This window comes from Apteryx mantelli, chromosome 2, assembly GCF_036417845.1.
Source record: "Apteryx mantelli isolate bAptMan1 chromosome 2, bAptMan1.hap1, whole genome shotgun sequence".
Classification (NCBI taxonomy): domain Eukaryota; kingdom Metazoa; phylum Chordata; class Aves; order Apterygiformes; family Apterygidae; genus Apteryx; species Apteryx mantelli.
Genome location: NC_089979.1, coordinates 108181503 through 108196078, shown reverse-complemented (window position 1 = coordinate 108196078; position 14576 = coordinate 108181503). Strand labels below are relative to the sequence as shown.

The 14576-nt window shown below is 36.3% G+C and overlaps 1 protein-coding gene across 1 annotated transcript in view; it reads left to right on the top strand.

The window, feature by feature from the left end:
• CUL1 (cullin 1) overlaps positions 1-14576 on the top strand; it is a 54049-nt gene that overhangs the window by 11959 nt on the left and 27514 nt on the right. Inside the window, exons 2-3 of the mRNA XM_067291200.1 lie at positions 3071-3359; positions 14277-14451. Of these exons, the coding sequence (XP_067147301.1) occupies positions 3220-3359; positions 14277-14451 (315 nt within the window). The 5' untranslated portion in view covers positions 3071-3219. The remainder of the gene's footprint in view (positions 1-3070; positions 3360-14276; positions 14452-14576) is intronic.

Sequence of the window (14576 nt, the reverse complement as noted above, 5' to 3'; positions counted from 1 at the left end):
CTGTTGGCTTTTTCCAGTTAGTTATTAGTTAACACAGTAGGGAAAAAAAGCAATTTCTTTAGTCTAGGAAATTAGTAATATGATGCTATTATGATTCTGTATTGATGCATTTAGTTGCAAAATTCAAATTGGAAATCAGCCAAGGGATAGTCAGGTAATGTAGTCAAATCCAAGTATTGTAGTGCAAATTATTGCTTGTAAAAAGATATTTCTAAAAAGGGGAGGGCATGAAAAATAAATTTCATATCTGTGTGAAACAAATCAAAATTATGTTCTTTCTCGTGGCTTTTTTTGTAATGGCCACATCCTGATATAAAAAAAGAGGGTAACTTTAGAAGGATAGCAGGGGAAATAAGTTATGATGTGAACGAGGAACGCTTTGATTTCAAAAAAACTGTGGTAAAGGTGGTGTTTGTAGATGCACTGGGGTACATACACAATTAGGAGAGTCTTAATTAGGGAAGGAAGTTAAATATTGTTATTATCGTACAGGGGAAAACTCCACCTCTGTTAGGCAGCTAGTGACTGCGGGCTTACTTGGAGGAGTGGTTGGCTCTTACTGGCACCTAGAGAGACATTTGAGTAAGAGCACTGGCTGTTGCAGTCTGCCTGGGAAGGGACATTAGCTTTGGACCTTGTCCCACTTGTAAATTATTATAAGCTTAGTTCCAGTTACTGTGCTTTTTTTCCAGCTAGTTACAGGGTTGTTCTTTTGTTGAGAACTTCTGTATGGCATAAAGTATTTTGTATTTGTTACCCCAAAATATTTACTAAAATATATCCTAATGCAAGGCTGCTTGCTTTTTACAGGTTAATAAAAGAGTAATAATCAGTTACTCCTTAGAGATACTATTGTAATATTAGGCTTGTAGTTTCTTAACCAGGTTTTCTCTTGCTTATATGGATCGTTCAAGTAATAAAGGAACCAGAAAGTTTCTTCTCTCTTGATTTATAAACATAGAATGAATTTTCTTACTTTGTATTGCAATGCTAATCTAGGATCATAGTCCATGACCATAGGTGTGTATGACTATAATTGTGCATTACCTGCCCAATCTGTTCCTGGCAGTAAAGGCGAGTGGCCATTAGTGGATCTTTGTTCTTTTCTTCTGAGTTGTGGGACTCCACCATCATTGGTACTGTAACAAGTTCCACGTCCAGAAATTGAAGAAGTGAAACACAAACAAGAAATGATCTACATTACACTTCATCATGGTGGTATATCATTCCTATGTGTTCTTAATAACCAGTTTGCTGTAATTATAGAAATGCAGAATGGCAAAGTTAAAATGTAAGTGTACATTTTATAAGATATATTAAAATCTTCTTTTTCTGCCTAATGTTCCAATAAGTTGCTGCTCTTGTAAAAAGAAAAGGTACAAAAGTAGTTTGTGTCCATGACTGAAATGAGACAGTACTTTTTGTTTAGATCAACATAATGAAAATGTTTCTCAGTGTTTTTTTACTCAAAGCTTGAGATTTAAATGCTTAAAGGTGATGGATGGTAAAGGACTATCAAGAATGGTAACTTTCATGTTATTGTAATGAGGCTGACGAGTTTTTGGCTGAAAAAAGGTGAACAGATGTCTCAATATTAGCTATTTTTAAGGGTCAAGGGAGAGAAGGGGGAAGATAAAATCCCCCCCACAAATTTATATGTAGGACTTATTTTTGATAATAAGATGCTCAATCTTGAACACAGAGTGAAATATGGAGTGGAACATGTAGCAATCCAGATATGTCTGTGGCAAAGCACCTATGAAATATTGTAGGTCCTGAAGGAATGTATTTTCCACTGCTCAAAGATCACAGAGAAATAATATGATTAATCTAGCCTTAGAATATACTATCCTTGAAATTTTGGAAGGGTTCCTGTGACCCTTGTCCCATAGGCTCCATTATAGGACAGGTTCATCATAAGACTATATTTTTCTTGTTCATAGAAGGATGATGAAGAATAAGCATATGATGTTTCACTGTGTTTTGAATATTATGGTATTTCAGTAATGGACAGTGGTGTAGGTTGGTCTTGATTCATTACAGCTTTGCTATTTGTGGGTTAATGTTTTAATTGTATTACCTCTGTTGTTACTTTGGGGAATCTTCCTGATTTTGTTGCTACAGTGGATGAGCTGTGTTAAGATTGCAAAATGTTTCTAAGGGCTTTTCTAAAAATGACTCTTTTCTGCTTGATATTCTCAGTAGTCCTTTCGCAGTGACTCTTTTTCCTACTCTTTCTGTCATTTCATGAGGTTAATAAATGGTAACCGTCTTTTCACTAGCTCCCAAACTTTGTGTGCTCAAGTGCTCACGTGAGTAGTATATTTTCTTAGTTTCTTTTTCTTTTACATTTCAGCCGATATTTATTTTTTGCACTTAGTTTTTTCTTTCTTCCCCCTGTTATTGGCTGCATATTCTCTTACTCATAAGATAGCATACAAGAGAAAGGGATGTTTATTTACTTAACCAGAAATTAGTGTAAACATGCATTTACCAGATATGAAAATTCTCTTCCCCAAAATACCTTGGACTTTTAGATTACTTGTAACAGAATCTTGAGTCTGGAAGAGCTCAGTGATAACAGAAGAAAAATAATGATTTTAGTAGCTTCTGATTAATCTTAGATATTCATCAGGATATTTGTTAATGAGTTATCACAGAACTCTGAACTGATGTGAATTATTGGAGTTTTACTGTTGTATAGGGAAGAAACACTTTGTAGTAGGATAGTGTCTGCTGCTTGGAAAGGTTCTTACTGGGAGTAATTCTATTACGTTTTCTTATTAGCATTAGGTTTTTGTTTTCAGTCATGTTAACCAAAGTACCTACAGTTTCATCCTTACACAGCTTTGGACAGATTCAGGCACAAATGGTTGCATCTTGTAGCAGATTGCTGAATCATAAAATTATGTTCTTTGGCTGTGGTATTTCAGATCTCGCCATGGATTTCTCATCATTGTGAATGAAAATTGTTTCAATTAAATCAGTAATTTCATGTCTTTTCATCTGGTATTAATGAAGCTGATTGGACTGCCAGTGCATATAATGTATATTTTTTTTCCTTTTGCAGGTTACCTTCCTGGGAAGCATTGCTTTTTGTATGTAAAGAACTCCCGAGTTATTGCAACTGAGTTTAGAATGTTACTTTACTTGTGAATCTGATGGAGGAATAACCAGATCTCAGACTGCTGCACTGGAAGACTTTACAAGAAATACAAAATGTCATCAAATAGGAGTCAGAACCCACATGGACTTAAACAGATTGGTCTGGACCAGATATGGGATGACCTAAGAGCTGGAATTCAACAGGTTTACACCAGACAAAGTATGGCAAAATCCAGATACATGGAACTCTACACGTATCCTAATACCTAAGTCAGTTAGTACTCCCACTGTTAGTAGATTAAAGATAGTTTTTTACATTTCTAAACTTCAAATTGCTTCATAACTAATTGATTTATATTGGTTTCTAAGAATATATTTTTGTTTTGAAGATTAGCCTTTTCTGTTTAGTCTTACTGGAAGATAAGCAGAAACATTCTATTTTCTGGAAAACTGTCTTTATAATTATGTTCACCTCTGAATTTCAGGTGTGATTGCAATTAACTTTGACAGAGGAGATATTTAAAGTGATTTTTTTTAATTAATAAGTTTAAGTTTGAATACACAATACACCAAAAGAAAGTAGAATTTCTTTCTGCTTTCTATGTTAGTGCTCTCTGGCATTATGTTGCAGGTCTTATTTGTAGTAATGTCCAGTTACCTTGAAGAACATTCTTCTGTCAACCTTAGAGTAGTACTCTTCTCTGCAGAATTACTTGAGTTGGTTTTATAATTTTCCAGTTGGAGTAAGGATGTGCCCAGTGGATCTCTCTCTTGAATTCCCAGCTTGCATCTAAGAGCTGCTGAAATTTTTCAGCAGCTCCTGTTCTGGGGGCTGTTTTAAGATACAAAAATGGTGTTGTGTTCATGCGCATGTGTGCATGCTGAATTATTACTTGGAAAATTTCAGGAAACTTGTTTCTGGCAGGCAGCATATAAGGATCTTGTATCACTGGTTTTTGAGGAGAGGTGATGCCTCTTGCTGTATTAGAGCTTCAGTGTATGACTTCAGGACTTGGTTTGGAACGTGAAAAATCCTACTTCTATGCTCCACCTATCAAGCAGCATGTAAATGGATTTGATGAGGAACCACAAAAAGGTGAAGTCGCTCAGTTGTCCTCTGTTTTGCATCTGTTGGTCATTGTTCACTCTCAGAACTGTGCGTTTCCCAGTAGAGTAAGTGCTACTTAAGATGACGATAATGGCAAAGCACGTAGACACATGATGGGAGAAATGTTACTTGATGAGTGAATATATGCCCTCTCTTGTGTTAAATAGTTTTGCTTTTTTCTTAATTGACTTTTAAAGTGATTCTTTTTTTTCCAAGGTTATTGTCTGATACATGAATTAATGTCTAAAACTCGTGTTGGCACTGGTTTGGAATTGCATATCAAATTTTAGTATGTGTTATGAATTTTTTTGAAAAGTCAGAGCTTTTACAAAAGAAAGAATCCTGATGGCTATAAAACAATTCTGTAGTTCTCTGGACTTTCTAAGGTGATAGAAGTTTGTATTCTGTACATGTAATCTCAGAGTGGGTGTGTAATCTTTACCTGCAGAATCCGTGCTGCTAGGGAAAATAACCTAAGCAGTCTTCTGAATGTTTGTAAGATACTTCTTTAGTAGTCATGGGAAGATTAAATAACATTTGGTTTACAGTCAGAATTTTTCCTCCAGCTTTCAGGACTGATTTCTTTCAGTGCTAGGTCTATTGCTGTTCTTGACTGAGTGAAACAAATCTGCAGCAGTTGAGTGTGTGCTAGAATCTGAAATGCAGTAGAACATCTGAGGGATTTTTTTCCTTGGAGTATCTTTAACATTTAACTCCTATTTGAGTTCTGTCAAGCAGTCCAGCTGAATACTAAGTATGTCTTATAATGGTACTGTTGTTTTTTTTTCTCTGCATTTAGTGTTTTCAAATATTTGTGGGACGAAGTTGTAAAAGGGATATATTGTCTATTACCTACTCATTTGCTTCTAATTGCTGCTTCAGCAGCAGTTGTTAGGTCTGAAACTTAGGACAGTTTCTGTTGCTTTCTTATTAGTTTGGTAACTCAGAATATTTGAAATTAGTTAGGCTAAGAGTTTTGAATCCACTACGTAGATAACAATCTTATTTTAGAACTTGCACTTTGCGTCTTATGTTAAGTGCACATTTCCAGAAGCTGTGCTTAGAAGAAAGTTATTCTTACTACCCTTTAGATGCAGTATGTGTAGTGTCTTTACTAAGTCATCATGTGAAGAGAGTCTAGTAGATTGACAGATTTTATTTCAGGAGATTCTGACTGTAGAACAACTTGGTTTGGAAAGCAAAAGAGACCAGTTTCAGCTCCAGCTGTAATGGATTTGCAGAACAGCCCTACTTAGAAGAACATTGAATGTGACAGCAGTTTGGAAGCCTTGTGCTAGGGACAGCTTAATCATTTCCTCATCCTCTTTTATCCCCTTTTTTCTGTCAGGCTGTTGTTCCTGAAGTGGATTCTATTTCTTCTCTATAATTTAGAAGAGGAGGAGAACCATGCATACAAGCAAAACTGCTTTTACTCCTTTATCTGCTATTAAAGTTTCAGGCAGAACTGATTGGAAATGTGGAAGTTTCACACCTATCCATATCAGGCAGTGGCATCCTATATTCTGAAATAGCTAAAAACTGGAAGTTTGTACTTTACTCAAGTGAATCTGAGAAAGAATAGGAATAGTTATGCTGTTCAGACAGTTTAGACCTCCATCCCATCTTCACTGATTTTTCTTTTTTCTTTTTTTTTCCCCAGAGGATCTCTTTTGTGAGACGCTGGATTCAGCCATTTTCAAGTACAAGCCAGACCTTATATTTAAGTGGGTTTTTTTGTTTTGTTTTGTTTTTTTAATCTCAGCAGGGGAGAGTGGCTGATTATTCCAGAGGTTTTCTAGATTTGAGAAAACTGAAGGTATGAACCGAGAAATCTTGTTTCTAAACGGTGGTTTTAAGGAGTCTCATCCCTTCTCTTTGCACTTTAGATTGATTTGCATTTCTTGATTTCAGGGTGTATTTTCTGTCAGACCAGAACATCCCTGAATGTTTCTTAGTACTCCATTTACTTTTTTGCTTCCTTTGGCCCTGTCAGCTATGCCCAAGTGTCTAACCAGAACAGCAGATCTTTTTAGAAGTTGTGATATTTTTGTTTACCACTCCTTACAAGATTATGAAGGTCAGTGTACTAAAATTATCTTCTGAGGTATGTTCTTCGTATGTGTTTCCTACTGAGAATTTAGGACTTATGTATAGAAACAGGATTCCTCTAGAACAGTGCTTGTTGTGGGAGAAGTGAGCTTTTTTTTCTTCCCATGTGAAAGATTCATGAAGTCCTTTATCTTGATGTTTTTCTGTCACTTACCCAGATAATTAAGTTATTTCTGGTACTGAAGGGTCCGGTATCTCCTACAATAATAACGTGTTATGACAGGCTTTATTGCTAGCTAAGTGTAGAATTACACACCAAGCATTGACATCATGCAGAAAAGAGAAATAGTCAAGGAGATGAACTAGATTTCTGGATCTGGTAGACCTAAATCATTAATTTTATGAGGGAGGGGTTTTCCTTCAGTGACAACTAGTTTGGAGGCTGTTAGCAAAAGGGCTGAGATGTAAAACTCTCTGGAGCTCTCGGGAAAAACAGCAAGTTTTGGTACACTGCAGCTGAGAGTAGCTCCTTTACTGTTAAGTAATTCTTTCTACCTTATGCAAAGGGAAAAGAAATTCAAGCCACTGTCAAGCTGATGGTGTTCTGCGATGAGGAAAAAGGAACTCCATTTGTTAAAATTAGTCAAGGAGTAATGGGATTGTAGTGTTGATGGGTCCTTCCCATGAGTCAGTGGGAGAGAGCACCGTGCTTGTGTGCAGCAAGTTCTGAGCTTCTGTTTTGAACCATTGGCAGAACATACATTACTTCCTGTACTAGAATTATTCTTGTAATGGTATAATATTGGCGTGCTGGTAAGTCACATGCCTTTATGGCTACCTCTTCTTAAACTGCATTTGACAATGATAAAATATTTGTGCACCTTGCTCTAAGGTTTTTCTTACAGAAGGTGATGCCGGTTTTTCACGCTAATTATACAGTAAATCTGCAACTTCTTTTCCTCAGGTCACATAGCCTGAGAGGATGAATTGGGATTTACATGCATTTGGATTTAAATTCTGCACTGGAGAGAATGAAAGGATTTGGTGAATCTTCATGTTTTATATATCTTAAGCTGATACTCAGACCAGGTTTTAGACTATCACAGAGCTTTCCTGCACAATATTAAATTACACATTTTTCATAGTGTCTTACATAAAATGTGAGTAACTTTTTGAAATTTCTAATTTTCTTCTTCTAAGCACACATGAACTTCTTAATTTTCAGCTATGGTTGATGAATGGAAAGTTCAGTGGTTGTTTTTTTTCCATATCTCTGTACTTTTGATTTGAAATATCAAGATGAATTTTGTGGCATAAATTCATGATTTCACTGTCTTGGCTTGCAAAACATAATCTGAGAAATACTGTTTTTAAGGAATTTTTTAGACCATATAATTTATTCTTATACTGAGCAGAGCAGTCTTTTTGTTCAGTTTTAATAGTTAAAGAAAATCTAATTTGGAAAAATAACACTATTTAAACATTTCGGGTGATATTAATTTATAATGAATAAGATTTCTATTTACATGAAACAGGGCTCTGTCTTTAAATTTTTTTTTTTTTTTTTGGTGAGAGGAAGAGATGAGAAGTATACAGCACTACAGAAGGGTTGGTTTTGTTACTAAAAGTGCATCTGCAGTGTTCAGATTGGCTTTGAAAGTCTTTTAGCATTGTTTTCGTAAAAGTCATATTGTCAGTTTCAGAGGTTGCTTTAACGCATTCGAGTAGTAGTGTTTGGCTTAATTGTTATATAGCTTTTATACGAAACTTTGAAGGAAAATGGCCACATTTATTATGACTTGGTGTGAGACTCGAGAAAATTAAGTTGGATTCTCCAACTATGTTTGTTATTGTTTCATTATTGACAAAGTTGTCAATAACTTCTGAACGCATTGTTGATTACTTTTCAATATTATATAAAAGTATTTTAAAGCAAGGTTTGGTAAACATCAGGTTGTTCTGTCACGTTTTATGCATAGTCTTTTACTTTTTTCTAAAGTTGTGTATGTTGGTTCAAGTTCTGTTAACTTATTGTGATGAAGTGGTAGTTACTGATTATCCTTTTCATCAAATGTAAGTAAATGTACAATCACAGAAGGTTATTTTAAGCTGTGTCTTATGAGCTGGTGTATTGCTGAGGTTGAGTTAAACAGTAAGTAATTAAGCATAGTATGTTTACAGATTAGAAGAGCTGGATGACTTGGGATAGTCTACCCATTGATAAATTAGAATGCAGAAATACATTTAGCATTTTTTAGCTTGTGGTTAGGTTCAGCAGCACCAGTAAATGTTGCCCAGGCAAAGCTATTGAGCCTGTCTCTGTGTCTCTTTGCCAAAGGTTTTGCGTGATTGCTTCTATTCGAACCCTTGTCCTCATGGCTTTCACTGGAATTCCTGTGTTCTAGTAAGATTTTTAGTAAGCAGGTGTATATTACAGCTGCAAGGAGTCTTTGTTTCCTGAGCACATAAATCTGTTGTTACTAGGCAATACAGTGTGTTTTCTTTCAGAACAGACCTCTTCCTGCGCAGAAAAGATAGTGGGGAGTTTAGGCATTGCAGGTTTTAAACCTGGGAAACTGTTCTGCTTTCTTTGGAGATGAATTCATTCCAAGCCATCCTTTCACTTTAACATCAAATTGTTTGAGGTCACTTTGGATACATCAAAGCAGCCTCCCCTGTCTTCTGGTATTAATCCTGTTTATGTTCAATGTGATATTTCATAGCATTTCTTTTATGCCAGTTAGTGCTTTTAAGGAACATGAAGGTAGAAATAAATTTATGTGTTTACATGTTCAAAGGGTGTTTCACTGATGGGAAAATGAATATACACTTTACACTTTCGTGTGTGGAAATGTAGGTATAACTGTAGATATGGTTTTGTGTATATTTTAAAAATTTGCTGCTTTGGTTCGAAAGAGCTGCAAAATACGTTTGTAATAGCGCGATCGGTTCCTTGTTTGATTTTCTTCCCCGTGTTGATCACTGGCTGTTCTGCTTGCTTTTTATAGTTACCAAGAATATTCTGTGCAAGAACAATTTCTGTCAATGCAAGTTACTTTAAGCTTGAAAGCAACTTACATTAATGATGGCTCTTAGGCTCTCTGGCATAAGATTGTGCGCTTTGTATATCGTGTGCTTGAAAATTTGTATTTTCCTGCAACTCAAGGCTTCTCTGCTTTTGCTTTGAATTTATGCCATGGAGATGGCAAAAAGAAATTATGTAGTGACCTTTAGATGGGTTTTGCTACACTTGAAGTTTCTCGGACCTCCAAGTTGCCTAGGTGTATGTGAGCTCAGGTGTACTCGGGTTCGAATAGCAGCTCCTTCCCTTCTCTGCCTCCGTCTTTCCTTAAACCGGCAAGAGCTTAACAACAGTGTAATAGTACATCATATAAAAACTAAAAGTGTAATTAATCTTAGGATAAAACGTATCCAAACCGAAATGGAAAATGTATAGAATTGGGGGGAGGGACTTTTTGTTTGTTTGGTTTCTCCAAACTGCTTTGGGGGGCATCTGTACCCTACCTTACTAAACCATGAACTGGACATACTTAATACAGGCTCCTGCTGATCCCTTCCTAAAGAGAAATTTGAAGGCTTGTGGGTTTTTTGGTGTTTGCATTAATGCTATTCCTCACAAAGCTGAAGTCCACGTTTGAAGCACTCTTTCAGAAAGTAATTTATTTTGGCAACCTCTTGATTTCAAAAACTTGCACCAAATTCCATCATCTATGGCTTATGAGACCTTAGAAAAATGACGTATGTGTGTCCACTTCTCTTAGAAGCTGTATTTATGCATTGGGTGACTCTATGTGTTTTACACGGCATAATCTGAATTGAAATTTTAATCTTTTCGAAGAAAACATGCAAGCCTGTTATTTATTAAATATAGTGAGCTGTACTGTTTATATTAGAAGTCATTTTACAACAATACAAAATTTTCATAGTTTTTCCAAATAATTTTTCTAACACAGTGTGCTCAATGACTTTCTACCCCTTGTTCTTGCATGCCTTGGTGTAATCTAGGAAAATATATTTTATGTAAGCAGAACTAATCTGAACTCATTCCTGTAGGCCAGTCCTTGAGGTGACAGAGCACTGAGCATAGAGTGAATTACTCCATTAGATGTGTGAAATAGCAAAGTAATGCCTAAATTTGACCTGACTTAAAAGACTAGAAGTAATCAGTGAAAAAATCTAGTTAGAAGATTGCTTGGCATGTTTTGTTTTGTTTTGTTTTTTTTTTTTTTTTTTGTTCCATGCGTCCTCCTTTTAGAAAGCTTTGTTGAAATTTGACTCTGCTGTAGCTTTGTGCTACATCATATTATTTGTGCTTCCCTTTCAGTTCCGTTTAGCTTTACATATCTTCTCTTTAAACTGACTCATTCCAGTTCTGTTAATTTTTCGTAATAAAATGGAAAAAAATTGAGGGGACTCATATGCCCTTATGAAAGGGCAACCAATTATCACCTCAGAAGAGTAGTTTTCTTTATAAAAGGCTAAAATTAGGGATCCATGTGAAACTTATTTTACCCATCAGCGTATAAAATCTGAGTGTTTTCCTATTGTGTGTTGAATTACGAAGCTGTTATTTGTCTCACATAATTTCTGTCTGCACTTGTTGCTTGAGGAAAAAAAATTCTGTATTTTGGCATGTTTCTGGAGGAGCGGATAGATTAGAGGTGGCCTTGGTACTTTCCAGCTTGCCTTTTGATGGTGTATCAGCACAAGAAGTTTGTGCGCTGCTACTGCCGGAGTATGTTTCACTTCCTCTGTGCTGACACAAGAGTTTCCAACTACTCAGCAAACTCTCTGGGAAAAGGGAAAATGATTATCTGTAACCTCAGTCACTTCCCCAAACCAAATCACTGTTTGTCTGCATAAATGCTTGTGCTACTTGAAAAACGGGTGGCCAGGGTGGGGGAAAAGCCCTCCAGGTGGGGTGAATATCAGGATCATTTCCCCCTTTGGGAATGATCTCTTACAAGGCCATAATTTAGTTATGAAATGGTAGTGTGGGAATTTCTTTGTCTTTTGGACTGCCCGGCTTTAGAAACTGAGTAAAGGTTGTCAAAAGCATTGTAAATGGATTAGAGCACTGAAAACCAAGGTGGTAAAATTAATTTTGGAGCAGTCTTTGGATGCTTCTTGGATCACATTTTAGAGAGTTTCAGAGTGAAGTTCTGAAGAGATTTTTTCCTCTTAAATTGCACAATGTCAAATGAAGTGGAAAAACTTCCTCGCAGTTTTCTACCTTATGTTTATGTATCTAAATTAAAATTTAATTTCTCTTTTACCATAGGAATGGTGTAGAATTAAAAAAAATATATATCTTGATTTGCCCTTTCGATAGGTGCTTTTTCTGGTGGCTGGACCACATTTCAAGGTTATCAGGTAGAAGCTGGGGGAGCAGTGCAACTTTCCTGCAGTACAAAGTGGTTTGTTAGGCAGAATTGTGCAGACACTGCCAAAGATGTTTCTTAATGGCTGCTTGGATGTTATATGGCTTTCAAAGTACGCAGCAGTTGAGATTGGTTCGCTTTCTGCAACCCAGAATTTTTTTACAGAATTTTCCTTGTGGTTCTTGGCTGGACTGTGATGTACTTTGTTGTAAGTGGTGCAATTCTGATTTTGTTTTGAATCTGTCAGCTCTTGTGTCAGCGGTTGGCTTTAGCAGATGGGGACACATTGTAAACAAAGTGTGAGAGAGCATTCTTGTATGTATAATATGTTAAAGATAGTCATTTGTGCTTACAGACGGCCAGCTACACTAAAGCAAAAATGTTGTAACTTCAATTTGACTTGCATAAAACTACTAAAATGGTGCATTTCAAAAGTGCTGTGTTGGGTAGTTGGGCCTTTGGCTAGCGAGACTCAAGCTGGGATAACAAGCAGAGAAAGCCATTACTGTATCTGCTTTATTTTTTACCGTAGCTCTGAGGGGGTTACTGTCTTGTATGGGAAAAAGATCTTAGTCTCTCTCGGTGTTTATTTTGCCGAGGATCCTGGTTTTGATGGTAAAATGTATGGGATTGGAAAAAAGGTGCTTATCTTCCAACCTTGGTGTTTTATTATTCTGAAGACTGGGATTGTTCTTTTAAGAAGAACAGGAAGAATATTTTCATCTGGCACTATTACATAAAAACTGCAAGAATCACCATCTGGAGAACTGTCATATTTTGGCGCTTGTTTAAAAGCCACTTGGGTATAGGTGAGTTGGGAGAAGGAGGAGGCAAGACTGACAACTAGGTACTTGTGAACCAGAGCCCTAAACTCCTTGCATAATTATGGAGACACTTTCCATGCACAATACATAGCACCATAAATTAAGTACCTTAAACTGTGAGGTAAATTTTGCTCTTGTCTGTGAAAGAGGGAAAGTTTTGTACTCAGAGGAAAACTGTTATATTGTGTTATACTGTGTAACGTTACTTAAATGGGGAATTGAAAAGGGTGAATCTTAAGCACAGAACATTATTCTGTTGGGCAGAGTGAGATGACTTTCTGAAACAAGTATGTAAATTGGATGGGAAGGAAAAGAGGAAAGTAGTCTTTCCTGTCTATTTATGTCAAAGACCATGAGTGTCTCGCTGTGTAGTTTGAAGTATACTCTTAACTAAAAATCCAGTTTCAGGATCTGGCTTGTATGTGAAGCCATCAGTGTAATTTTTAAAAGAAATTGGAAGGGAGTTAACTGGATATTTTAAAAATATTTTTTTCTTTTGGAGCATTATTGTTCCAATACTACAAATAAGTCTGTTTATAAAAACTCTAATGCGTCATGTATTTTGGTTTTCTAATTCCCATGGTATTTAATTTTGCTTTAATTTTTAATTTAGTGTGCTGACCTTTCTGAAGGGAAAAGTGAAAGACAAATCTCAGCAAAATACTCATTTCCTAATATATAGTATACTGTGGAGGAACCCTGTCTAATCACTATTAGAGCCTAGCCTATTGGTTAAACTACAAATTAAAAGCAAATTAGACCTTCTGGGTTTCTTCACACAATGTTGCTCTAACAAGGGCTGCCCTCAGACCGTCACGAGACACTGGAGTGCTCAGTAGCTCTGTTCTTGTTGAATACTCATCTGCTGAGCGAGTCATTTTGGTAGTCTTTGCTGTCAGGTCTGAGTCCTGATCCAGTCTATCTTGAGGATTACTGAGTTAGTTTCTTGTTTGTTGAGTGCAGTTCCTTTTAGGACACTTTATTTGAAGTGTTTCAAGCAAGGAGGCTTCCACTGATTACTTTGGAAGAATGCTGAATATGTGAATATGCATTAGCTCAGAAAACAGAATGTTTTCTTGAAATGTCATGTTAACATCTACATCAAGTCTTCTAGGTTGTATTAATATGAGAGAAAATTTATTGCTACCACATACTTCAGTGTGGGGATTATACTTGCAGCCCAAAATGTGGTTTCAGTGAATCTCATCATATTGCTGATAAAATTCTATTATCTTGTCCTTTAGAGAGAGCATCTCTCACCATTGCTACTTTCTAGGCTTGTCCCCCTGTCTGCACGTGCTACTTGGCTAAACTTTTTGTTAAAAAATTGGGTTGGCAAAATTATTTTTCTCAGTGTTTTCACCTACTGAATGTTACTTGCCTATTGAGACTAGTGTTGAAATTTCTTCTTGCTGAAACAAAAACTCATATATTTGTAGATGGCCAATAAAATACATCAAATAAATTCCATTTACACCTTGAAAAAAAGCTTATCTGCAAATTCCGCTGCTTTCTTTGGTTGTCTTGTTAATGACAGTGTTAGGTTAGTTTAATTTCCACTGCAGTGTCTGTGCAGTGTGAAACATTTCTGCTACTGTTAATTCTGCTTAAACCATTTTTGTTTTCTTAGTTTTAGTTTTATGTGGGCTACTGTGTCTTGTAACATATTAAGGTTAGGTCATTGTTTATGGTCATTCTAAGATAGTTTATTAAAACTAACATACTGGTTTTCGTTGCGTTTTTCATGTGTCGTGCTCACACATACATATTCCTTAACTTTCCTGCCAGTCATGTTTATAACTACTGTACTAGTGTGCACCAGTCTAATCAAGCACGGGGAGCTGGAGTACCTCCTTCAAAGTCGAAAAAAGGCCAGACCCCTGGAGGTGCTCAGTTTGTTGGCTTGGAGCTGTACAAACGACTAAAAGAATTTCTGAAGAACTACTTGACAAATCTCCTTAAGGTAAGATGAGACTGTAGATCAATTGGGAATTGCAGCAATACAAGCTGGGTTGAGGAAAACTTCTATCACCAAAGTTAAAACTATATGCAGCTGTTGGAAGTAAATTAAGTGAGCCTGAAATGTAT